This window comes from Salvelinus sp. IW2-2015, linkage group LG32 (genome assembly GCF_002910315.2).
Source record: "Salvelinus sp. IW2-2015 linkage group LG32, ASM291031v2, whole genome shotgun sequence".
NCBI lineage: Eukaryota > Metazoa > Chordata > Actinopteri > Salmoniformes > Salmonidae > Salvelinus > Salvelinus sp. IW2-2015.
This window is the reverse complement of record NC_036871.1, coordinates 25,954,535-25,980,688: the sequence shown is the minus strand read 5'-3', so window position 1 is coordinate 25,980,688 and position 26,154 is coordinate 25,954,535. Positions and strand designations below refer to the sequence as shown.

Below are 26,154 nucleotides of genomic sequence, written 5' to 3'. Positions count from 1 at the left end.
ACGTGACGGTACCCCCTCCCTGGCGCGTTTGGCTCCAGCCGCAGGACGACAACCAAAGGGACAATCCCGGTGATCAGGAGCGGACCGGTCACCCCTGCTGATGCGCAGGAACCTGTCGCCTGCTGGGTTGCGGGAACCTGACAGACCGGCTGAGGCAGGGGAGCCTGGTGATCTGGCTGAGGCAGGGGAGCCTGGTGATCTGGCTGAGGCAGGGGAGCCTGGTGATCTGGCTGAGGCAGGGGAGCCTGGTGATCTGGCTGAGGCARGGGAGCCTGGTGATCTGGCTGAGGCAGGGGAGCCTGGTGATCTGGCTGAGGCARGGGAGCCTGGTGAWCTGGCTGAGGCAGGGGAGCCTGGTGATCTGGCTGAGGCATGAAAGCCCAACAAGCCAGCGGTAGCAGGGGAGCCTGGCGATCCTTTCAAAGCACTTCATGGCTACCAATGTGAGTGCTACGGGGCGGTAATCATTTAGGCAGGTTACCTTCGCTTTCTTGGGCACAGGGACTATGGTGGTCTGCTTGAAACATGTAGGTATTACAGACTCGGTCAGCTTTCTGCGGCTTTCTGAATATTGACCTGTTTAAAGGTCTTGCTCACATCGGCTACGGAGAACGTGATCACACAGTCGTCCGGAACAGCTGGTGCTCTCATGCCTATCCTGTATTGACGCTTGCCTGTTTGATTGTTTGTCTGAGGGCATAGCGGGATTTCTTATACGTGTAAGAATATTCAAAGATAAATGCACAACGAAGAGGACTTAAGGTCAAGAGGGAATTAACGATCAATGGAAATAGTTGTTTTTCTGTAATAGGGATTTGTTTTTGTTTTAGTTTTTTTACCTTTATTTAACTAGGCAAGTCAGAACAAATTTTTATTTACAATGACGGAATTAATGATCAATGGAAATAGTTGTTTCTGTAATGGGGAACTGAAGATTAATGGGTCAGGGACACGGGAGCAATTTCCGTCCTGGACTCATAGCTACATGTGGCAAGTTCTCATTGGTCTGAATTGTCTATACATTGAGCCTGAAACGGGATCTAGAGTTTTTTTCTCCTCTGGTTACATATGTGAACTGCTGGTAGAAATGAGGTAAAACGGATTTAAGATGGCCTGCATTAAAGTCCCCGGGCCGCTAGGAGCGCCGCTTCTGGATGAGCATTTTCTTGTTTGCTTATGGCCTTATACAGCTCGTTGAGTGTGGTCTTAGTGCCAGCATCGGTTTGTGGTGGTAGAAAGACGACTACAAATAATATAGATGAGAACTCTCTTGGTAGAGAGCATGGTTTACAGGTTATCATTAAGTACTCTACCTTGGGCGAGCAATACCTCGAGACTTCTTTMATATTTGACATCGCGCACCAGCTGTTATTGACAAATAGACTCACACCACGGCCCCTCGTCTTACCAGACCATTGAATTATGGAATATATTTAAACATTTATCTCACTTCATTTGAATGAATAATTAATTAATGAGAATGTTAGCCATGACCTACCCTGCTCCATCCTGTAAGCTCCGAAGGATTGCATGCTGGGAGATGGAGATTGCCTCAGGTGAGGGAATTCCGGCATGTTTTTCACTGTGGAAAGATAGATGAAGAGATTAGGTTTAGAATGCAGTCATTCAGCAACGATCACAAGCACCATCATATGCAATCACACACACACCTTTGAAAAGAGGCCCAAGACAATGAAGGAGGCTCTTACCATAAGGTGTAGGGGGAGAGATGGGGAAGGCAGGAGTAGGAGGAGTCATGTCACTACCAGCCTCCACTCCGCTGTCCATCTCTGGACCTTGAGCTCTGTAGTCCACACTGTCACTCCTGTATAGCATGCCATGCTGAAACACACACACAGCAAAAACACACACAGCAAAAACATCACAACATTTTACATAGCAAAAATGGTACACAGCAAAACACAGCACTAAATTGTGCACATGATGACAAGCAAGGCCATTTTTGGGGTGAAAGGGTGAAAGGGAACACATTAAGTGTTCCCTTTCTCACAGGTACCTGTGAGTGAGGTACGCAGGGTGAGTAGGTCCGTGTGCTCCTGTAGTCTTCCTGCACACCCCAACCTGAGCCACAGAACCCTGGGTGATCTGTGACATCACTGACCTGCCGACTCAGACTCTGCATGGCGTCCACTCTGACATCACCAATGGACGATGGGACGGCTGCTCAGACACACAAAGAGACAGAAAGGAGGGTGAGAACTAGCCATTGATGCTGAACATACCAGAGAGCACTACCACCTCAAGTTTATGGGAAATACATGCTTCTGAAGAATGTCAACCCTTTAAGCGATGTAAGTGACATGCAATGTGTGAAGCAATATCATACCAAAGACTTCTGACTCTAACTTCTTGATTACACTCTCTAGGAGTTGTTATACCTCTCCAATACCTTCAACTGGCATAATATTGAGTATAGTTTACTACTAGTGTCTGTGTCGTTGTGAGTGGACAGCTGAGGACCGAGGGGGAGATGTGAGGTGGGGGGCAGACTTGCGATAGACTGGCCTGGCCTGGGGTGACCCTCCACTCGGCACCAGGGTGCTAATTTAAGGCCTCCCAGAAAGCCCTGTCATCCTATAGCCATGAGGAATGTTAATGTAGAGATGTACAGTCGTGGCCAAAAGTTTTGAGAATGACGCAAATATTAATTTTCACAAAGTCTGCTGCCTCAGTTTGTATGATGGCAATTTGCATCATACATCATCTTTTGGCCAAGACTGTACTAATGCACAGGATGATTACACACACACACACACACACACACACACACACACACACACACACACACACACACACACACACACACACACACACACACACACACACACACACACACACACACACACACACACACACACACACACACACACACACACACACACACACACACACACACACACACACACACACACACACACACACACACACACACACACACACACACACACACACACACACACACATTCTCTGAGGGCACAGCCGGCAGAGGTGTGTGTGTTGGTGTGTGCGTGTAGGTTGTTGTGACTGTCATGGTGTCTTATTTTGGACTTTTGGATTTCAGCATTTGGATAGTCAGCATTTTTATTTTTTAAATGTGTGTCCGTTTTTCTAAACCAGTATGTTTCAGTCAGGCTCGGCATGCCTGTGCCTTAGTACCTTTACATTTAGCAGATGTTCTTATCCAGAGCGACTTACAATTTGTGCATTCATCTCAAGATAGCTAGGTGGGACAACCACATATCACAGTTGTAGTAAGTACATTTTCCATCAACAAAGTAGTTATCAGCAAAGTCAGTACTAGTAGGTTATGTAAGATACTCTTTGAAGAGGTAGGGTTTCAGACATTTTCAGAAGATGGGCAGAACCTCCTCTGTCCTGACGTTAGGGGGAAGCTTGTTCCACCATTAGGGTGCCAGGACAGAGAAGAGATTTGACTAGGCTGAGCAGGAGCTGAACCCCTGTAGGGGTGGGAGGGACAAGAGTTCAGAAGTGGCAAAACGGAGTGCTCAGGTTGGGATGTAGGGTTTGAGCATAGCCTGAAGGTAGGAAGGGACAGTTTCCCTTGCAGCTCTGTAGGCAAGCACGAGGGTCTTGAAGTGGATGTGAGCTTCGACTGGAAGTTTGTCTCTGTTTGTCTCTGCTGTGGGTGGGTGAGCTTGTGGGGGGACACACTGGTAGCGTTTGCTGGCCGAGAGCGGTCTAAGGTACACCTCTGAACAGAGTGCCGTCTGAAATTTGCAAATTGATTCTGCGCAAATATGTCGTCAAATCAACATTTGATGCAGAGTGTATGGTCCCTAAGGAGRCATCATGGGGAGTTGAGCTCATTGAGAGGGATCTGAATGAATGGCGATCTCATTACCATGTGAGAGACTAACACTGCTAATAACTCTCACTATCACCTCTCTAACGTCCTATCTTAGGTGGGATGTCTTCATTGCCCTTCGGCTTGTAAACACTGTCATTTTTGGGGTGTTGTTATCTTTTTCTGTTTTTGGGAGACCTCACTTTGTAGAGACATAACATACATTCCAAGGTTGATATCATGATTTGGGTTAGGGTTTTGTTATCCACTCAGTAATTTTTTTTGTACTATTTCAACAACAAAAAAATCTTTCTGCATTGTTGGGAAGGGCCCGTATGTAAAAAAGGGGATTTGCTGCTGCTGCTCTTTATTTTACTCTTATTATTATCCAACCTGCTGCCTAGTCAGATTACCCTGCCTTCATGTACATACAGTGCCTTGCAAAAGTATTCATCCCCCTTGGTCGTTTTTCCTATTTTGTTGCATTACAACCTGCAATTTTAATGGATTTTAATTTGGATTTCGTGTAATGGACATACACAAAATAGTCCAAATTGGTGAAGTGAAATTAAAAAATAACTTGTTTCAAAAAATTCTAAAAAACAACAAACAAAAAAGTGGTGCATTTATATGTATTCATCCCCTTTGCTATGAAGCCCCTAAATAAGATCTGGTGCAACCAATTACCTTCAGAAGTCACATAATTAGTTAAATAAAGTCCACCTGTGTGCAATCTAGGTGTCACATGATCTGTCACATGATCTCAGTATATATACACCTGTTCTGAAAGGCCCCAGAGTCTGCAACACCACTAAGCAAGCGGCACCACCAAGCAAGTGACACCATAAAGACCAAGGAGCTCTCCAAACAGGTCAGGTACAAAGTTGTGGAGAAGTACAGATCAGGGTTGGTTATAAAAAAATATCCGAAACTTTGAACATCCCACGAAGCACCATTAAATCTATTATAAAAAAATGGAAAGAATATGACACCACAACAAACCTGCCAAGAGAGGGCCGCCCACCAAAACTCACGGACCAGGCAAGGAGGGTATTAATCAGAGAGGATAAAAAGAGACCAAAGATAACCCTGAAGGAGCTGTAAAGCTCCACAGTGGAGATTGGAGTATCTGTCCATAGGACCACTTTAAGTCGTATACTCCACAGAACTGGGCTTTACGGAAGTGACCAGAAAAAAGCCATTGCTTAAAGAAAATAAATAAGCAAACACGTTTGGTGTTCGCCAAAAAGCATGTGGGAGACTCCCCAAACATATGGAAGAAGGTACTCTGGTCATATGAAACTCAAAGTGAGCTTTTTGGCCGTCAAGGAAAATGCTATGTCTGGCGCAAACCCAACACCTCTCATCACCCTGAGAACACCATCCCCAAAGTGAAGCATGGTGGTGGCAGCATTATGCTGTGGGGATGTTTTCATCGGCAGGGACTGGGTAACTGGTCAGAATTTAAGGATTGGTGCTAAATACAGGGAAATTCTTGAGGGAAACTTGTTTCAGTCTTCCAGATATTTGAGACTGGGACGGAGGTTCACCTTCCAGCAGGACAATGACCCTAAGCATACTGCTAAAGCAACACTCGAGTGGTTTAAGGGGAAACATTTAAATGTCTTGGAATGGCCTAGTCAAAGCCCAGACCTCAATCCAATTGAGAATCTGTGGTATGACTTAAAGATTTCTGTACACCAGCGGAACCCATCCAACTTGAAGGAGCTGGAGCAGTTTTGCCTTGAAGAATGGGCAAAAATCCCAGTGGCTAGATGTGCCAAGCTTATTGAGTCATACCTCAAGACACTTGCAGCTGTAATTGCCGCAAAAGGTTGCTCTACAAAGTATTGTAGGCCCTTCTTTGGACATTGTGTTAACAACCCTCCAGGCGAGCTTTAATGCCATAACTCTCCTTCCGTGGCCTCCAATTGCTCTTAAATACAAGTAAAACTAAATGCATGCTCTTCAACCGATCGCTTCAACCCGCCTGTCCAACATCACTACTCTGGACGGCTCTGACTTAGAATATGTGGACAACTACAAATACCTAGGTGTCTGGTTAGACTGTAAACTCTCCTTCCAGACTCACATCAAACATCTCCAATCCAAAAGTTAAATCTAGAATTGGCTTCCTATTCCGCAACAAAGCATCCTTCACTCATGCTGCCAAACATACCTTGTAAAACTGACCATCCTACTATCTCGACTTCGGTGATGTCATTTACAAAATAGCCTCCAATACCCTACTCAATAAATTGGATGCAGTCTATCACAGTGCCATCCATTTTGTCACCAAAGCCCATATACTACCCACCACTGCACCTATACGCTCTCGTTGGCTGGCCCTCGCTTCATACTCGTCGCCAAACCCACTGGCTCCAGTCATCTACAAGACCCTGCTGGTAAAGTCCTCCTTATCTCAGCTCGCTGGTCACCATAGCAGCACCCACCTGTAGCACGCGCTCCAGCAGGTATATCTCTCTGGTCACCCCCAAAACCAATTCTTCCTTTGGCCGCCTCTCCTTACAGTTCTCTGCTGCCAATGACTGGAACGAACTACAAAAATCTCTGAAACTGGAAACACTTATCTCCCTCACTAGCTTTAAGCACCAGCTGTCAGAGCAGCTCACATATTACTGCACCTGTACATAGCCCATCTATATTTAGCCCAAACAACTACAGTGAGAAAAAAGTATTTGATCCCCTGCTGATTTTGTACGTTTGCCCACTGACAAAGAAATTATCAGTCTATAATTTTAATGGTAGGTTTATTTGAACAGTGAGAGACAGAATAACAACAAAGATATCCAGAAAAAATGCATGTCAAAAATGTTATAAATTGATTTGCATTTTAATGAGGAAATAAGTATTTGACCCCTTCTCAATCAAAAAGATTTCTGGCTCCCAGGTGTCTTTCATACAGGTAACGAACGGAGATTAGGAGCACACTCTTAAAGGGAGTGCTCCTAATCTCAGTTTCTTACCTGTATAAAAGATACCTGTCCACAGAAGCAATCAATCAATCAGATCCAAACTCTCCACCATGGCCAAGACCAAAGAGCTCTCCAAGGATGTCAGGGACAAGATTGTAGACCTACACAAGGCTGGAATGGGCTACAAGACCATCGCCAAGCAGCTTGGTGAGAAGGTGACAACAGTTTCTGTGATTATTCGCAAATGGAAGAAACACAAAAGAACTGTCAATCTCCCTCAGCCTGGGGCTCCAGCAAGATCTCACCTCGTGGAGTTGCAATGATCATGAGAACGGTGAGGAATCAGCCCAGAACTACACAGGAGGATCTTGTCAATGATCTCAAGGCAGCTGGGACCATAGTCATCAAGAAAACAATTGGTAACACACTATGCCGTGAAGGACTGAAATCCTGCAGCGCCCGCAAGGTCCCCTGCTCAAGAAAGCACATATACAGTGGGAGAACAAGTATTTGATACACTGCCGATTTTGCAGGTTTTCCTACTTACAAAGCATGTAGAGGTCTGTAATTTTTCATCATAGGTACACTTCAACTGTGAGAGACGGAATCTAAAACAAAAATCCAGAAAATCACATTGTATGATTTTTAAGTAATTCATTTGCATTTTATTGCATGACATAAGTATTTGATCACCTACCAACCAGTAAGAATTCCGGCTCTTACAGACCTGTTAGTTTTTCTTTAGAAGCCCTCCTGTTCTCCAGTCATTACCTGTATTAACTGCACCTGTTTGAACTCGTTACCTGTATAAAAGACACCTGTCCACACACTCAATCAAACAGACTCCAACCTCCCACAATGGCCAAGACCAGAGAGCTGTGAAGGACATCAGGGATGAAATTGTAGACCTGCACAAGGCTGGGATGGGCTACAGGACAATAGGCAAGCAGCTTGGTGAGAAGGCAACAACTGTTGGCGCAATTATTAGAAAATGGAAGAAGTTCAAGATGACGGTTAATCACCCTCGGTCTGGGGCTCCATGCAAGATCTCACCTCGTGGGGCATCAATGATCATGAGGAAGGTGAGGGATCAGCCCAGAACTACACGGCAGGACCTGGTCAATGACCTGAAGAGAGCTGGGACCACAGTCTCAAAGAAAACCATTAGTAACACACTACGCCGTCATGGATTAAAATCCTGCAGCACACGCAAGGTCCCCTGCTCAAGCCAGCGCATGTCCAGGCCCGTCTGAAGTTTGCCAATGACCATCTGGATGATCCAGAGGAGGAGTGGGAGAAGGTCATGTGGTCTGATGAGACAAAAATAGAGCTTTTGGTCTAAACTCCACTTGCCGTGTTTGGAGGAAGAAGAAGGATGAGTACAACCCAAGAACACCATCCCAACCGTGAAGCATGGAGGTGGAAACATCATTCTTTGGGGATGCTTTCTGCAAAGGGACAGGACGACTGCACTGTATTGAGTGGAGGATGGATGGGGCCATGTATCGCGAGATCTTGGCCAACAACCTCCTTCCCTCAGTAGAGGCATTGAAGATGGGTTGCGGCTGGGTCTTCCAGCATGACAACGACCCGAAACAACACAGCCAGGGCAACTAAGGAGTGGCTCCGTAAGAAGCATCTCAAGTTCCTGGAGTGGCCTAGCCAGTCTCCAGACCTGAACCCAATAGAAAATCTTTGGAGGGAGCTGAACGTCTGCATTGCCCAGCGACAGCCCCGAACCTGAAGGATCTGGAGAAGGTTTGTATGGAGGAGTGGGCCAAAATTCCTGCTGCAGTGTGTGCAAACCTGGTCAAGAACTACAGGAAACGTATGATCTCTGTAATTGCAAACAAAGGTTTCTGTACCAAATATTAAGTTCTGCTTTTCTGATGTATCAAATACTTATGTCATGCAATAAAATGCAAATTATTTACTTAAAAATCATACAATGTGATTTTCTGGATTGTTTTAGATTCCGTCTCTCACAGTTTGAAGTGTACCTATATACGAATTACAGACCTCTACATGCTTTGTAAGTAGGAACACCTGCAAAATCGGCAGTGTATCAAATACTTGTTCTCCCCACTGTACATGCCCGTCTGAAGATTGCCAATGAACATCTGAATGATTCAGAGGACAACTGGGTGAACGTGTTGTGGTCAGATGAGACCAAAATGGAGTTCTTTGGCATCAACCCAACTTGCCGTGTTTGGAGGAGGAGGAATGCTGCCTATGACCCCAAGGGACAGGACAACTTCACCGCATCAAAGGGACGATGGACGGGGCCATGTACCGTCAAATCTTGGGTGAAAACCTCCTTCCCTCAGCCAGGGTATTGAAAATGGGTCGTGGATGGGTATTCCAGCATGACAATGACCCAAAACACACAGCCAAGGCAACAAAGGAGTGGCTCAAGAAAAAGCACATTAAGGTCCTGGAGTGGCCTAGCCAGTCTCCAGACCTTAATCCCATAGAAAATCTGTGGAGGGAGCTGAAGGTTCGAGTTGCCAAACGTCAGCCTCGAAACCTTAATGACTTGAAGAAGATCTGCAAAGAGGAGTGGGACAAAATCCCTCCTGAGATGTGTGCAAACCTGGTGGCCAACTACAAGAAACGTACTTGACCTCTGTGATTGCCAACAAGGGTTTTGCCACCAAGTACTAAGTCATGTTTTGCAGAGGGGTCAAATACTTATTTCCCTCATTAAAATGCAAATCAATTCATAACATTTTTGACATGCGTTTTTCTGGATTTTTTTGTTGATATTCTGTCTCTCACTGTTCAAATAAACCTACCATTAAAATTATAGACTGATCATTTCTTTGTCAGTGGGCAAACGTACAAAATCAGCAGGGGATCAAATACTTTTTTCCCTCACTGTACCTCTTTCCCTACTGTATTTATTTATTTAGCTCCTTTGCACCCCATTATTTCTATCTCTACTGTGCACATTCTTCCACTGCAAATCTACCAATCCAGTGTTTTACTTGCTATATTGTATTTACTTCGCCACCATGGCCTTTTTTTGCCTTCACCTCCCTTATCTCACCTCACTTGCTCACATTGTATATAGACTTATTTTTCTACCGTATTATTGACTGTATGTTTGTTTTACTCCATGTGTAACTCTGTGTTGTTGTATGTGTCGAACTGCTTTGCTTTATCTTGGCCAGGTCGCAATTGTAAATGAGAACTTGTTCTCAACTTGCCTACCTGGTTAAATAAAGGTGAAATAAAACGCTTTGCGGGTTTGCGGGTGACGACGCTTTGCGGGTGAATGGTTATGCACGCTCCAGTTTTCAGTTTTTTAAATCTTATTTCTTGTTTTTCTGTCACGCCATGACCTTAGAGATCCTTTTAATTCTCTATTTGGTTAGGTCAGGGTGTGACTAGGGTGGGCAATCTATGTTTTCTATTTCTTAGTTGGCCGGGTATGGTTCCCAATCAGAGGCAGCTGTCTATCATTGTCTCTGATTGGGGATCATACTTAGGCAGCCTTTTTTCCACCTTAGTTTGTGGGATCTTGTTTTTGTACTGTTGCTTTCCAGCCCTACAGAACTGTGCGTTTCGTTTTGTATTTGTTGTTTTTTCGGTGTCATCAATAAAAGAAAGATGTACACCTACCACGCTGCACCTTGGTCCGATCGTTCCATCAACGAACGTGACATTTTCACAATAAAAAATATTTTGCATCTTCAAAGTGGTAGGCATGTTGTGTAAATCAAATGATACAAACCCTCAAAAATATATATTTTAATTCCAGGTTGTAAGGCAACAAAATAGGAAAAATGCCAAGGGGAGTGAATATTTTCGCAAACCACTGTATCTACCTCAAATACCTCATACCTCTGCACATTGATCTGGAATGTATTGCTACATTCTTGTGTATTTTATTCCTCTTGTGTTACTGTTTTTCTTTTATTATATATTTTTTTACCCTGCATCGTTGGGAAGGGCTTGTCAGCAAGCATTTCACGGTTAAGTCTAATCCTGTTGTATGTGGCGCATGTGACAAATACAATTTGATTTGATTTGAAGTACAACAGTACTTAGCCTATTTCAACAAAGAAAAGGAGTCAAAACACAACTCTATTCATGCATTTATAATTGGGCTTAAGTTGTACACAACAGTGTCGTAGCTGTGTCGTAGAGTGAGTTTGCTTGTAATGTTCAGAATGTTTTATGTGGAGTGTTTATGAGTGTGCCAGTGTTTGTGTATGTCTTCTATACAGCTGCGTTACACATGTGATCTATGGCTACAGCAGTTATGTCTGTCTGTTAAGATACAATTTGTGATTTTGCCCATACATGTAAAACATTAGCATAACAGAGGTACCTTTCCAAGTCGTGTGTACTTATACAGTACAAATCTAAAATTTGGACACATCTACTCATTCTAGGGGTTTTCTTTATTTTTGCTGTTTTCTACATTGTAGAATAATAGTGAAGACATTAAAACTATGAAATAACACATATGGAATCATACAGTAACCAAAAAAGTGTTAAACAAATATATTTTATATTTGGAATTCTTCAAAGTAGTCACCCTTTGCCTTGATGACAGCTTTAATGAGTAAGTGTGTCCGAACCTTTGATTTGTACTGTATGTACAGTCACATTATGACTTGTCCCTGAACCAAAAAGCTATTCCCTTTCCACTGTTAGTCACATGAATCACACTTTAGCCTTAACAACTCACCTGCACACTATGTTCACCTTAACACTAATCATTATTCATCTACACATCGACAGACTCAATATACAGATATAGGATCTAAATTTCCTCCAGTTTGCTACAGCAGGAAAATCCTCATTTAGCAACAGGAAATGTGAATTATTATGTGGATTATAATTAATGGACATTTCTGTTGGTGTTGATACATTTTTTGTTAGGGCAAATCAAGTCTGAAATTTCAAAGTGGAAATTACAAAGTTATGAAGCCTTTTTAAAGCTCAAATACACTACACGTTTGCATTTCCTGCTGCGCAGGAAATTTCTCAGCAACAACAGTGATCAAATTAAGGTGCTACATCTGTATATGTTTCTGTACTGTGCTGTGTGTGTGTCAGTCTGGATGTTCCACTGTATGTACCGGATATGCACAGACAGGTACAAGTCTCTGAAATCGGATGGAAAATGCGATGCCTCAGGGCAGGCACACTTGTTCCTCTCTTGGAAATTCCAGGGCCCTCCTCCCCGTGCTGCGCTAACCTCTTTATGTGCCCCCTGGCTGCTCCTGGTACATATCTTAACGTTATTCACACTCTACTGACAGCCAGACCGCACTCACTTACTCCAGGTAGAAACAAAATGGTGGACCACAGTTCCAGAGCCAATGAACTGCACTGCATGCTTGTACTTGAGTCATCAACATTCACAAGTTCAACAACTGAGAAGACACGGCCAAGTTTGGTGAAATGAAAAAATACAAAACATTTGTGGTTTTAGTAAGTGCGTAAGATTACATCTGTACATTTGAATAGTTATCTGCAAGATACTGTACATATCACTAATAGAGGGAAACGAACAAAAGTGAGATAATGAAATTAGCTGGTTTCAGATTACAGACCAAAATACTGTGAATGGCTAAGATCCAAAGCTGGTGGGAGACGTAGGCTACTTTTCAGTCACTGATAAGCACTGAACACTCCTAGGATTCTTTGGCACAGTGTTTCAGAATCAACGTCTATGTCCATGAACAAGGGCATAATAGACCAAAATAATATCCAGACTGCCAGAGGGAAATATTTGGCCTCTGAACTAAAGATAAGCCAAGGGTTTTTGTGTAAAACTATTGCAATGTTCAAAACATACAATAAGATAGAATATTCCTCCACTTCTGTTTTTTTATTATTTTAGATGGATAACATGCAAGGGGACCTGCTGACACCGACAGCTGGAATATTCCCTTTAACATGAAGACACTGTTTTCTGAAAGCAAGAAACATAAAGCTGGTGTTTCTACTGATAAAAGCGGCTTCAGTGAGCAAATGACAAGTAGGGCCTGAGAACGTGTGAGGAACTTTCAAAGACATTCCATGACAGCAGTATAGTGTCACACATGTATGAATGTTCTAGAGATGTGTGAGCCTAGATCTACAGAGCTGATGACAGCCTTCTCTCTCCCTCTGATTCCTGAGTGAGATAGCTGTACACAGACAAGCCTCGACAATGGCCTCTGACTCAAAAACAAGCTGAAAACATCTGAAAAGCTGTCAGGAACCCTGCTATTTACACTGGCAAACAGCCCTCCAGGTGGGAGAGAGAGCAAACGTGTGTTTTGCTAAAGTTAACACTATGTTGTAAGAGAAGTGAGGATTTCATGTTGAAGTTCTCCCAGAACAGATGCATTACCAAATCTGACTGTCTCATTGATTTCCTGCCACCACCATTTTTCATGAAGCTTTGCTATTTGTGTCGCAAATCACACTCTGTACGGCAATATTTTTCGTCAATTGGACGACGCTTTGCGGAAATTTGCAACACAAACAAACATGGAAGAGAGTGAACGTTACACAGAGCATGGAGACACGGAGCTCGTACCTAAACGAGGGGCAACTTCGGTCGCATGGACGTGGTTTGGATCAAAAAAGTCTGACACGGACCAGAAAACCGTCCACTGCAAAATATGCCGCAGGCCGGTACCAACAACAGGCTCAAACACCACTATTTTACCACCTACGCAAGAATCATGTGAAACAGTACAGAGAGAGTCTACGGATGAGACCCCAAAAAAGTACAGTCAAGTGCTCAAAACAAAACCCTGACTCAGTTGCAAGAGGCTTTTTCCCGCGGCACACCATATGGCAAAGAATCACGAAGATGGACGGAGATAACAGCTGCCGTTACAACTTACATCAGCAAAGACATGGCCCCAATTTACACGGTTGTGAAACAGGGGTTTCGTGAGTTGGTGCTAACACTCGAGCCAAGGTACCAAATGCAAATTGATATGTGACACGTATTAATTCCAAATAACATGCAAAACAGGCAAGGCCCCCCAAAAATATAGATATATATTAAGCCTATATTTATTTTGTTTGCAACTATAGTTGAAGTGTTTTCTATTTACCTTTTTAGATTTTATACATTCATATTTTATATTTTGTTACATGCTTATTTATAAATTGAATTTACAGAAAATGTGCTATATCGTGATATGTATCGTTATCGGGAGGTGAAATGACCTTTATCGGGATATGAGATTTTGGCCATATCACCCATCCCTAACCACCACCATTCATATCACCACACCACCACCACCACACCCAGAGCTTTCTGTCTGTCTTACCTGACTGCTGTGTGCTTTGCAGTGGGGTTGTACTGTTATCCATGAGTCTGTGACTGACTCCATTGGGGCAGCTTGTTGAGGTGGCGGTGGTGGTGGCAGAGCCATTCACGTGCATCCCTGTACCTCCGTTCCTCTTGACCGAGCTGGAGCGTGTGGGGACCGGCATGAACGTGGGGTCCAGGTCCATAATCAACTGGTTGAGCTGGTCGATGGAGTTATCAATGTCCACGGTCAAAGAGTTGAACTCCTCGTCTCGCTTGTTCTTGTTGATGACCGCAGGAGACTGCTCATTGTGAGTTTGTGGCAGGGCCATCACCGTTCTCTGGACAGCAGTGTCCATCCTCAGCACGGAGCTTTGTTGTGGCACTGTAGAGGCTGGTGGTTTGGGTGGGCTTCCCTCCTGCTGCTTGTTGTCCCCTGGGTACCTGTCCCTTTCCTCACCCTCCTCGGCCTGCAGGTAAGCATATTGATGGGCTGCTACCATCTGCTGCTGGCGCACCCAGGTGTGTGTGGAGTAGCTGCCCTGCAGGTAGACCTGCTGCTTGGGCATGGGAACAGTGCTGGCTGGGGTGGAGGCAGAGATCGAAGCACTCCTTTGGCCCAGACAGCCCCTCCGGGCCTCAGCGTAGGCCCTCTCGTACTCCTCCATGGCTGCAGGGGCTGGGTGCTGGTGCTGGAGCTCCTCTCCCCCGGGGCTGCCAAAGCCATCTGACAGCAGGGAATTCTGGCTGCTCTTGTGGCAGGACGATGACAGGGTTCCCAGGCTGTCCACACTGTGCAGGTCGTGACCCGACAGGAGGACCAGGTCATCCAGGATGTCTGTTTCCCTCTCCCTGGGGGGCCGCGGGTCTCCGACGACATGCACCTGGACTTGGACCAGTCTCTGGAAGGCCACCCCTCCCGGCCCTCCACCTCCGCACTCAGACATCTCCTCAACCTCTCGGGAGGGTTCCTCCAAGCCGAACCCACTCAGCAGGCGCTTCAGCTGAGCCTTTTCCTGGCGGCTGGGGCCCTGCTGGGACCTGGTGCTGGTGGTGATGGGAGCTGGGGGTCGGTCGGTCCACAGGGAGGTGCTGGACAGGCCTGAGTCGCTGCTGGCTGACAGGGCGTGGTCGCTGTGGTCGGGGCTGCTGGTGATAGAGGTGGCTCGGTGGGCTCCACGGCTCAGGGTCATGTTGGTGGATCCTCCCCCGTTAGCACTCCTCTTGGACAGGGCTGCTTTGTCCTGGGCCAGGCCCTGAGAGCGAGGCACTGGAACGACAAGAGATGGAGCGTCTTCAAACGGTCAGCTGGTACGGAGACACACACACAGACATGACCACACATGGACACACACACATACAGGTGGATGACCACAAAGACGCTCACATGACCACAAAGACGATCACGTTCTCACATACACAAATAAGTTCTCACATTCACAATCACATGGAATGAACAAGTACAGCTCGCTGATAAAAACAAACAGGGATACACAAACTCACACCTTTTGACACACAAACATTCAAATGAACACACACATTAACTCAAAAGTATGCCACATTTCCAGAGCTGGTGGACAATGAGCAGGCTACAGGTTGTAAGAACAACAAAGCAAGGGAATTATCAGCACTTCAACTGCACACGACAAGAGTGTTCTTCTAGACAACAGTGCAGCACAGAATGGTCTCCCCTCAATCTCAAACCAAAACAAACTAATCACAAAATCTAACCATTCTGATTAAATAAAACCACAAAAGTATCACCAACCAACAATGATTTAGGGTAGAGTTGATCCCACTCCAAAAACTCCCAAGTTCTAGCCATCAGCCACATTATTTTGCGAATGAAAAACCTATAACTCTCATTTGTACATTGTGCTGTACGGTGTTCCTCATGTTCAGGTTATATAACTAACTGGTGATGAAAGCCAAGAAGCCATCCATCTGTCTCTCTGTGTGCTGATATAGGAGAGACAAAGTGATGTTTAGTCCCCAGTCAGTCAGTCAGTCACAGTGTTTGATCTCTGCATTCCTCACTGTGGGGTGATTTACCAACCCATCCCCACTACCCTTTGACCCTCCAACATATGTCTAAACAGCACAGTTAAACCCGGGGCAGAAAAATACAACCACAGTCAGAGATCAAAGCAGCACAGTCAAATMCMTCGCCCTCACTCATTCCTCGAATAGATTACTTAAGAAAAAATGAAAGAGTTCTAGCTAGCTAACAAGACAAGCAATTGGTGCTTACAGAATGCAGTTCAATGCATTAGACGTATTCCATGTGCAAGCAAAGGCTGTGTTGAAGTCGTGGGTAAAAGCGCCATTCCACAATCAGTGTCACTCTCCTCTAGCTCAACAAAGGAGAGTTAGCAACATGACCCTGGTGCCTCTGTCTCAATCTGGTGCGTTAAGTACTTTCCTTTCAGTCAAGCCAATAGGGCTGTTGTAGGATCTGAATACAGGACACGCATGATAAAAGATATCCTCCTCCTCTACCCTGCCTTATGCTGGTTTCCCCCTACATTGCTACACACACACACACACACACACAGACCACACACAACACAACACCCCAACCAACCAACACACACACACACACACACACACACACACACACACACACACACACACACACACACACACACACACACACACACACACACACACACACACACACACACACACACACACACACACACACACGGTTCTCTTGAACTCACATCCGGCTCTCTACAGCAAGTCTCAGGCCTCCTCAGCAGGCTACATTCCAGGTCAGAACAAAACTCCTAGGAGGATTCCAACAGATCCCTCTACAACATTACAACGCAAAGGTAGTAACAATTCTGAAGACAGATGTCTCCCTCCTCTCTCTCGCTCTCTCCCTCTGGTGCCTGAGTATGTTACCCTCCCACTTCTCTCCCCTTTCTTCCTATTCCCTCAAGGCCCCCTTCTTCAAAATAGAATGCAGCCACAGCTCTTACCTTCTCCTTCACCGGCTGCAGGTAAATAAGTGCAAGCAGTAGACAACTACCATCTCCCGCATAACAAAATTGAGAAATAGAGGGAAGATATGGAGAGCAGGAGGGGATAAATAAGGACTGTGAAGTTTAGCAAACAGATAGTAGGCTCCCACACACACATACTGGTCCTGCTAGCAGTGAGAAGGAAGGTGAGAGTATTTGCACTCCACACAGGGGGGACTTTGAGGAATGTAAACAAGTGGGGAGGGGCCATGGGGTGAGGGAGGGGCCATGGTGTGGGGGCGGGCCCGGTGCTGAGCTGTAACCCGAACTCGAGCCCGGCTGCATCAGGGGACTACCTTGCCGGGAGGGAGGACGAGGGTATGAGAGAACGAGAGAGAGACCATATTAGAGACCCATATTTCCCTCAGATTACACAGATCCACAAAGATTTTGAAAATAAACAAAATTTTGATAAACTCCCATAACTACTGGGTGAAATACCACGGTGTGCCATCACAGCAGCAAGATTTGTGACTTGTTGCTACAAAAAAAGGGCAACCAGTGAAGAACAAACACCATTGTAAATACAACCCATATTTACGTTTATTTATTTTCCCTTTTGTACTTTACTATTTGCACATCGTTACAACACTGTATATAGACATATTATGACATTTGAAATGTCTTTATTCTTTTGGAACTTCTGTGAGTGTAATGTTTACTGTAAATTGTTATTATTTATTTCCCTTTTGTATATTATCTATTTCCTCTTGCTTTGGCAATGTTAAAATATGTTTCCCATGCCAATAAAGCCCTTGAATTGAATTGAGTTGAATTGAGAAAGAGAGAGAGAGAAGCAGAGAGGATCTAGGGATTGAAAACAACATTTCTTCTCCTCTCCTCCTTCCCGCTTTCTTTCACACTATAAAGAGAGACTTCATTAGAGCTAGCCTGCCTTCTAGTTGGGCCCTCTGCCCAGATAGCCAGGTTGTTTTTCTCTCGCTCTGGTGTATTATGAAATGACATGTCTGCCATCCGTGCTGAATACAACACAGCGTGGAAACAGATGTGCCCTAACCTCAATTATGGGGTTCAACAATTGTTTCTACTGTTTTTGTCTATCATAAGACACACACGGGCATGGCTGAGGTCCATGGGTGGTTAACCAAGTATGGTCCCATCTGCTGGTCTTCATCTTTGACCCATTTCATCTATCCTAGAACTTCAAGTTTCAAGTTTTTATTGTCACTTGCACTAGTACAGTGAAATGCCTTTATTTCTTGCCAAAAAGAGCACCCCGCTAACCATTTCACATCGGTTACACTCACCCCCATTTTGACCTCCTCCTTTTCCACAGCAACCAGTGATCCTGGTCAACAGCATCAATGTAACAGTATAGCTTCCATCCCTCTCATCTCCCCTACCTGGGCTCGAACCAGGGACCCTTTGCACACATCAACAACTGCCTCCCACGAAGCATCGTTACCCATCGCTCCACAAAACCCACGGTCCTTGCAGAGCAAGGGGAACCACTACTTCATGCTCTCAGGGCGAGTGACATCACCGTTTGAAATGCTATTAGCGCGCACCCCGCTAACTAGCTAGCCATTTCACATCGGTTACACGTGCGTGGTGCTTGTTATGTGTGTGTGAGCAAATTAAGTGTGTGTGTGTGCACGTGTGTGTGTGTGTGTGCGTGTGTGTAAAGGGGTGGGGTGGGGAGGAATGCAGACATTGATCAAACAACTTTTGGTTAGAAATTGTACATTTTTTAAAGTTATTATGGGGTTATAAAACACTCTTCACACTCAACAAGCATTAGGGCAAATGGAAATGTAGCTGAAAAACTGTTGCTCTGAAGCCAACTATTCTTAACCCCCAGAGGGATTGTTGTTGCTACACCTTTGAAATTACTCTACTCTTACTCTGCTCCATTCACATTACTGTTATTACCATCTGCCATCCCTCCTCCTCCTCTCCTACTGTATGACAGGCCTGTGAGTCATGAAGCTTAATGACCATCATCATCCTCATTTCTATCCCTTCTGGCCAGGCCCTGGCCTAGCTGCCGTTAAAGGGAAGGTTGCACAATATATTTCCACAAAATGAACAACGCAGATGGATTAAATTCCATCTAAACGGTCTTTTAGCAACAGTGTATAAGAAAAATATGTTATGCACTTCTATTTTTGCAATTTGAATTACATTGATCAAAACTCATATACCAACAATCAATTGCGGCTTTGATGTAAAGAAGGGAACGGCCTGATGGTAGCGTCAGTGCACTACAACCACTGTTTACCGGCATGCATGTTTGTCCGAAATGTGAGAAGTTCGACCGCTTTGTGAGGGGAACCCCTGGTGCTTCAGTCATTTTGATGGCTACCAACAGTGGAAGAGTGGATTCACCATGAAGCTGAGGCTAAAAATTGGTTCTGTGCTCACAGTCAATGTAGGCTTCAAGTCCACTGACACCACCGGGTGCTACTACGGCAGGTGGCTTCAATGATTGATGTGAATCGGGTAAGTACAGTTGAAGTCGGAAGTTTACATACACTTAGGTTGAAGTCATTAAAACTCGTTTTTCAACCACTCCACACATTTCTTGTTAACAAACTATAGTTTTGGCAAGTCGGTTAGGACAACTACTTTGTGCATGACACAAGTAATTTTTCCAACAATTGTTTACAGGCAGATTATTTCACTTATAATTCACTGTATCACAATTCCAGTGGGTCAGAAGTTTACATACACTAAGTTGTCTGTGCCTGTAAACAGCTTGAAAAATTCCAGAAAGTGTCATGGCTTTAGAAGCTTCTGATAGGCTAATTGACATCATTTGAGTCAATTGGAGGTGCACCTGTGGATGTATTTTATGGCCTACCTTCAATCAGTGCCTCTTTGCTTGACATCATGGGAAAATCAAAAGAAATCAGTCAAGACCTCAGAAAAAAAATGGTAGAACTCCACAAGTCTGATTCATCCTTGGGAGCAATTTCCAAACGCCTGAAGGTACCACGTTCATCTGTACAAACAATAGTACGCAAGTAGGGACCACGCATCCGTCATACCGCTCAGGAAGGAGACGCGTTCTGTCTCCTAGAGATGAACGTACTTTGGTGCGAAAAGTGCAAATCAATCCCAGAACAACAGCAAAGGACCTTGTGAAGATGCTGGAGGAAACGGGTACAAAAATATCTATATCCACAGTAAAATGAGTCCTATATCGACATAACCTGAAAGGCCGCTCAGCAAGGAAGAAGTCTCTGCTCCAAAACCGCCATAAAACAGCCAGATTATGGTTTGCCACTGCACATGGGGACAAAGACCGTACTTTTTGGAGAAAAGTAGAACTGTTTGGCCATAATGACCATTGTTATGTGGATATATTATATTATATTATGGATATACGTATTATGTGGAGATATTGAAGCAACATCTCAAGACGTCAGTCAGGAAGTTAAAGCTTGGTCGCAAATGGTCTTCCAAATGGACAATGACCCCAAGCATACTTCCAAAGTTGTGGCAAAATGGCTTAAGGACAACAAAGTCAAGGTATTGGAGTGGTCATCACAAAGCCCTGACCTCAAGCCTATAGAACATTTGTGGGCAGAACTGAAAAAGCGTGTGCGAGCAAGGAGGCCTACAAACCTGACTCAGTTACACCATCTCTGTCAGGAGGAATGGGCCAAAATTCACCCAACTTATTGTGGGAAGCTTGTGGAAGGCTACCCGAAACGTTTGACCCAAGTTAAACAATTTAAAGGCAATGCTACTAAATACTAATTGAGTGTACGTAAACTTCTGACCCACTGGGAATGTGATGAAAGAAATAAAAGCTGAAATAAATAATTCTCTCTACTATTTTTCTGACATTTCACATTCTTAAAATGAAGTGGTGATCCTAACTGACCTAAGACCTGGAATTTTTACTAGGATTAAATGTCAGGAATTGTGAAAAACTGAGTTCAAATATATTTCACTAAGGTGTATGTAAGCTTCTGACCTCATCTGTAGGTACTAAAGTGTCCAAAGAGTTTTGTCATGTTATATTGCTGGTAGATTCTGAAAAACCAAGATAGCCAACTATATACAGTGCATTCGGAAAGCATTCAGACCCCTTACCTTTTTCACATTTTGTTACTTTACAGCATCTTGTTACGTTACAGCCTTATGGACATGATTTGGAAAGGCACACACCTGTCTGTATTAGGTCCTACAGTTGTCAGAGCAAAAACCAAGCCATGAGGTTGAAGGAAGTGTCTGTAGAACTCAGAGACAGGATTGTGTAAAGGCACAGATATGGGGAAGGGTACCAACAAAAATTCTGCAGCATTGAAGGTCCCCAAGAAAACAGTGGACTCCATCATTCTTAAATGGAAAAAGTTTGGAACCACCAAGACTCTTCCTAGAGCTAGCCACCCGGCCAAACTGAGCAATCGGGGGAGAAGGGCCTTGGTCAGGGTGACCAAGAACCCTGACCAAGAACCTGATGGTCACTCTGACAGAGCTCCAAAGTTCCTCTGTGGAGATGGGAGAACCTTCCAGATGGACAACCCTCTCTGCAGCACTCCACCAATCAGGCCTTTATGGTAGAGTGGCCAGACGGAAGCTACTCTACAGTAAAAGGCACATGACAGCCTGCTTGGAATTTTCCAAAAGGCACTTAAAGGACTCTCAGACCATGAGAAACAAGATTCTCTGGTCTGATGAAACCGAGATTGAACTCTTTGGCCTGAATGTCAAGATTCACGTCTGGAGGAAACCTGGCACCATCTTTACGGTTAAGCATGGTGGTGGCAGCATCATTCTGTGGGGATTTCTTTCAGCGGCAGAGACTGCGAGATTAGTCAGGATCGAGGGAAAGATGAACGGAGCAAAGTACAGAGATCCTTGATGAAAACCTGCTCCAGCGCGTTCAGGACCTCAAACTGGGGCGAAGTTTTATCTTCCAACAGGACAATGACCCTAAGCACCCAGCCAATACAACGCAGGAGTGGCTTCGGGACAAGTCTCTGAATGTCCTTGAGTGGCCTAGCCAGAGTCCGGACTTGAACTCGATTGAACATCTCTGGAGAGACATGAAAACATCTGTCCAGCAACGCTCCCCCCATCCAACCTGACAGAGCTTTAGAAGATCTACAGAGAAGAATGGGAGAAACTCCCCAAATACAGGTGTGCCAAGCTTGTAGCGTCATACCCAAGAAGACTCAAGGCTGTAATCGCTGCCAAAGGTGCTTCAACAAAGTACTGAGTGAAGGGTCGGAATAGTTGTGTAAATGTGATATTTCCGTTTTTTTTTTATACATCTGCTAAAATAAAATAAAAACGTTTTGGATTTGTAATTGTGCGGTATTGTGTGTAGATTTCTGAGGGATAAAAAAAATAATAATGTAATAAAAAGTCAAGCAGTCTGAATACTTTCCGAATGCACTGTAAGTGCACCTGGCCATGCGGAACGAACTGTCCCACTCACACAGATCTAGCATGGTGTTTGGGGATGGAAACTAGCTAGAAAGCAAGCTACAGCAACTCCATCAACAGAATACTGCATGTTTTAAATTGTAAATTGTAAAATGTAAAATACCAATCAGATTAATGTAATTCTTTATTTCAAGGTATGTCTTTATTTTTGCTAAACTGACTGATCTTTATTGTCCGATATAACTTGCAGGATATCATGGTAGCCAATRTTTGGTAGCACGCAGGTTAGCATGTGGCTAGCTATAGCTACCATCGGCCAACAACAGAGTTTTAGCCAGTTTGGCTATAAACTTTCAATGTCTAATATCTAACAGTAGGAGAAATGCTGATGTGCTGAACTGCTAATAAGTGATGTGTTTCAAGGCTGCTAGTGGTAAGCTAGTAGGGGTAAGCCAGGGGTGTAAAAGGGCTATGATAAAAGCCTGCGAGCTGTATGTGTTTTCAAAAAAAAGAATAGAGAATAAATAAATCACAGGATATGGTCAGATGTTCCCTTTATTCAGAGTGSCAAAATATTTTTTCAAAAACAATAGTAGGACTGCATGGTGGGTCTTTACCGTCTTATGTGGACAGTTTCGCCCTGCTCCTCTAGTGCTCCTCTTTATGTCAGATTTCTGAAAAATGTTCTTCCATAACTTCAGTCAAATTCTGATAAAATACACATTTCTCCCAAATTGCAAATGTAAAGTGATATGTCATATTGGGACATTTAGTTGGAAGGATGAAGCAAATCAGAATGTTTAATTAACGGCAACCTAATTCTGCAATCTTCCCTTTAAGGCTTCCGTTTGGGGCCCAGCCAGACAGCCCTCAGCTAAAACATTCCTCATTAATCCAGCTGGCCTGTTAAATGGCTCTGCTCTGACTCACTGACTCACTGACTCACACACCGGGAGCTAGAGGCAGAAACAGAGTTGAGAGAGATGGGAGCCCTCAGTACTGGAGAAGTCTACTGTGGTCTAGGCTTTATCTGCGAATAGGCTCAAAGGCGGTTGTTGACACACCTGGTAATGATTACAGGGACACCCCGTGATTCATGTACACGGGAAGTGAGTTTCTAAAAAACAAAACAAACATTGGCTGGATTTGTTTCTGTTGATGGAGAGGACATTTACCCAGGAAAGAGTAGTTCAGTTTCGAGTAAGTTGTGTGAGGTAAAGTATTGTGTAAAAGAAAATCCTGGAAAGAAAATCCTGGTAAAGAAATCTAATTGATTGATACAATAACAACAGCTACAGTGGGGCAAAAAAGTATTTAGTCAGCCACCAATTGTGCAAGTTCTCCCACTTAAAAAGATGAGAGAGGCCTGTAATTTTCATCATAGGTACACTTCAACTATGACAGACAAAATGAGAAAAAAAAWTCCAGAAAATCACATTGTAGGATTTTTAATGAAATTATTTGCAAATTATGGTGGAAAATAAGTATTTGGTCACCTACAAACAAGCAAGATTTCTGGCTCTCACAGAACTGTAACTTCTTCCTTAAGAGGCTCCTGTGTCCTCCACTCGTTACCTGTATTAATGGCACCTGTTTGAACTTGTTATCAGTATAAAAGACACCTGTCCACAACCTCAAACAGTCCCTCCAACTCCTATGGCAATGACGGCAAAGGCCTGTCACAGAACAGAGAACAAATTGTAGACCTGCCAGGCTGGGAAGACTGAATCTGCAATTAGGTAAGCAGCTTGGTTTGAAGAAATCACTGTGGGAGATTATTAGGAAATGGAAAGACTACAAGACCATGATAATTCCCTCGATCTGGGGCTCCACGCAAGACTCACCCCCCGTGGGGTCAAATGATCACAGAACGGTGAGCAAAAATCCCAGACAGACGGGGGACCTAGTGAATGACCTGCAGAGAGCTGGGACCAAAGTAACAACTAGCCTAGCATCAGAAAAAACTACGCCGCGATGGGACTCAAATCCTGCAGTGCAGACGTGTCCCCCTGCTTTTAAGCCAGTACATGTCCAGGCGTCTGAAGTTTGTAGAGAGCATTTGATGATCCAAGAAGATTGGGGAGAATGTCATATGGTCAGGTGAACATAATATAAACTTTTTGGTTAAAACTCAACTCGTCGTGTTTGGAGGACAGAATGCTGATGTGCATCCAAAGAACACATACCTACTGTGAAGATGGGGGTGGAACTCAGGATCGAGATGAGTATGTGTGGTGTTCTGATTTTACTGCAAGGGAGCGATTAGGTGTAGAGAGCGGCATGTTAGTAGATCTCGTTATAGTTAAGGAAATGTGGTATTGTGACTGCGCTAGACTTAATACGTTAAATTCTCATTGCCTCCGTCAGTGTAGAGATGTCTGACGGTGAGCCACGTCTGCTGTCGGACTTTCCGCAAGATGCATATGTCACAGTAGTTATTTTAGCGAACGAATGAATTATGATGTTTCCTGGTGAGTTCTTACGGGTCTTGTATTCACATAGGCATGAAGCATGTTAATCGAGACATTACCTGGGATACAGCTGGGCATTTTGTAAGGTGGAGTATAGTGGAATGAAAGTATTAAGGAAAGAGCGTAAGTGTTACAAGGGTGTGGGATGTTGGCAACGACTAGTGCAGCCAGCTTGATAAAAATATGTCATCAGACATTCCTCATTTGGGGTTCGCAGACGTCGAAATCCCATGTCTAGGGCGCGCCTCTGGGGTGGCAGAGATTTTAGATATTCTTTGTGACTTTGGAGGGGAGATGTCTTGAGAAGATGACGGGTAGTATTTGTGTTTCTGTATACTTAGTTACTGACCGACACAGCACAGCCCAGAACAGAATGTTATAATCGATGCTAATAGAGGAGGATTTGTGCATAAGGGGATATGGGAACTATATCACACTAATATGCTACTATGTGTGTGAAAAGTTCTTTGTGATTGATTTACAGAATAGACTACAGCGATATGGCGATACAAGTGTCGCTTGCGTGTTAGTTCGCCAACAGAGGGTGATAATATATAGACAATATGGTGATTTTTGAAGTATATATCTGTTTTGTAGGTGTACTGTCGCTGCAATAGTTATCCTCTTCCGCCTATCGCATACATCTCACTCTATTTGGCTATATTTTTATTTAAGAGACAATTACTTAATGTGATTTTTCTGACTGATTTTTGGGTGATTTTGATGGTTCTCACTCAATTAGTTTCGATAGGTTGGGTTGGTCGCATGGTAGTGCTAGAAGTGTGTAACCTGGATATAATTTGAGGATATAGGCCTCATACAATCATCTTTGGTTAAGTGAAGGAGGCAGAAAAAATTGACAATTGGTGGCTGACTACAATACTTTTTTGCCCACTGTATATCAATAAGGATTTTTTTTCTAAAGGACTATCTTATATCCTCATTAAAGATCATTCCACATGGTAATACTCAACACAATAGTTAATTAGAAGATCAACCCAATTTCAAATAGATTTAGATTTAAAAGCCATTGAAGTAAATGATGTTGCTTTCCACATACATAAACCTGAGGTGGTAAGCAGTCTTTAAAATGGCAAGAGTATTCTTCTTCCCTAACCACTGATTGTCAGCTAGTCAGAGGGACACTGGGAGTTGCCAATGCTGGTAGTAGCTGCTGAATTCCTGTAGAGCTCCCAGTCTTTCCTCTCCAATCTAGAGTTTACATGAGAGAACAGGCTGTACATTTTCCACAGGAATG

At 44.1% G+C, this 26,154-nt stretch overlaps 1 protein-coding gene across 3 annotated transcripts in view; it reads right to left on the bottom strand.

The window, feature by feature from the left end:
* LOC111956507 (tensin-3) overlaps positions 1–26,154 on the bottom strand; it is a 72,171-nt gene that overhangs the window by 26,560 nt on the left and 19,457 nt on the right. For 2 of the 3 annotated variants that reach the window (XM_023976959.2, XM_023976960.2), the window contains exons 13-16: positions 14,055–15,305; positions 2,018–2,181; positions 1,710–1,842; positions 1,499–1,582 (exon numbers count right to left, since the gene is read on the bottom strand). In XM_023976959.2, the coding sequence (XP_023832727.1) occupies positions 1,499–1,582; positions 1,710–1,842; positions 2,018–2,181; positions 14,055–15,305 (1,632 nt within the window). The remainder of the gene's footprint in view (positions 1–1,498; positions 1,583–1,709; positions 1,843–2,017; positions 2,182–14,054; positions 15,306–26,154) is intronic. The other variant, XM_023976961.2, reaches the window with a different exon arrangement.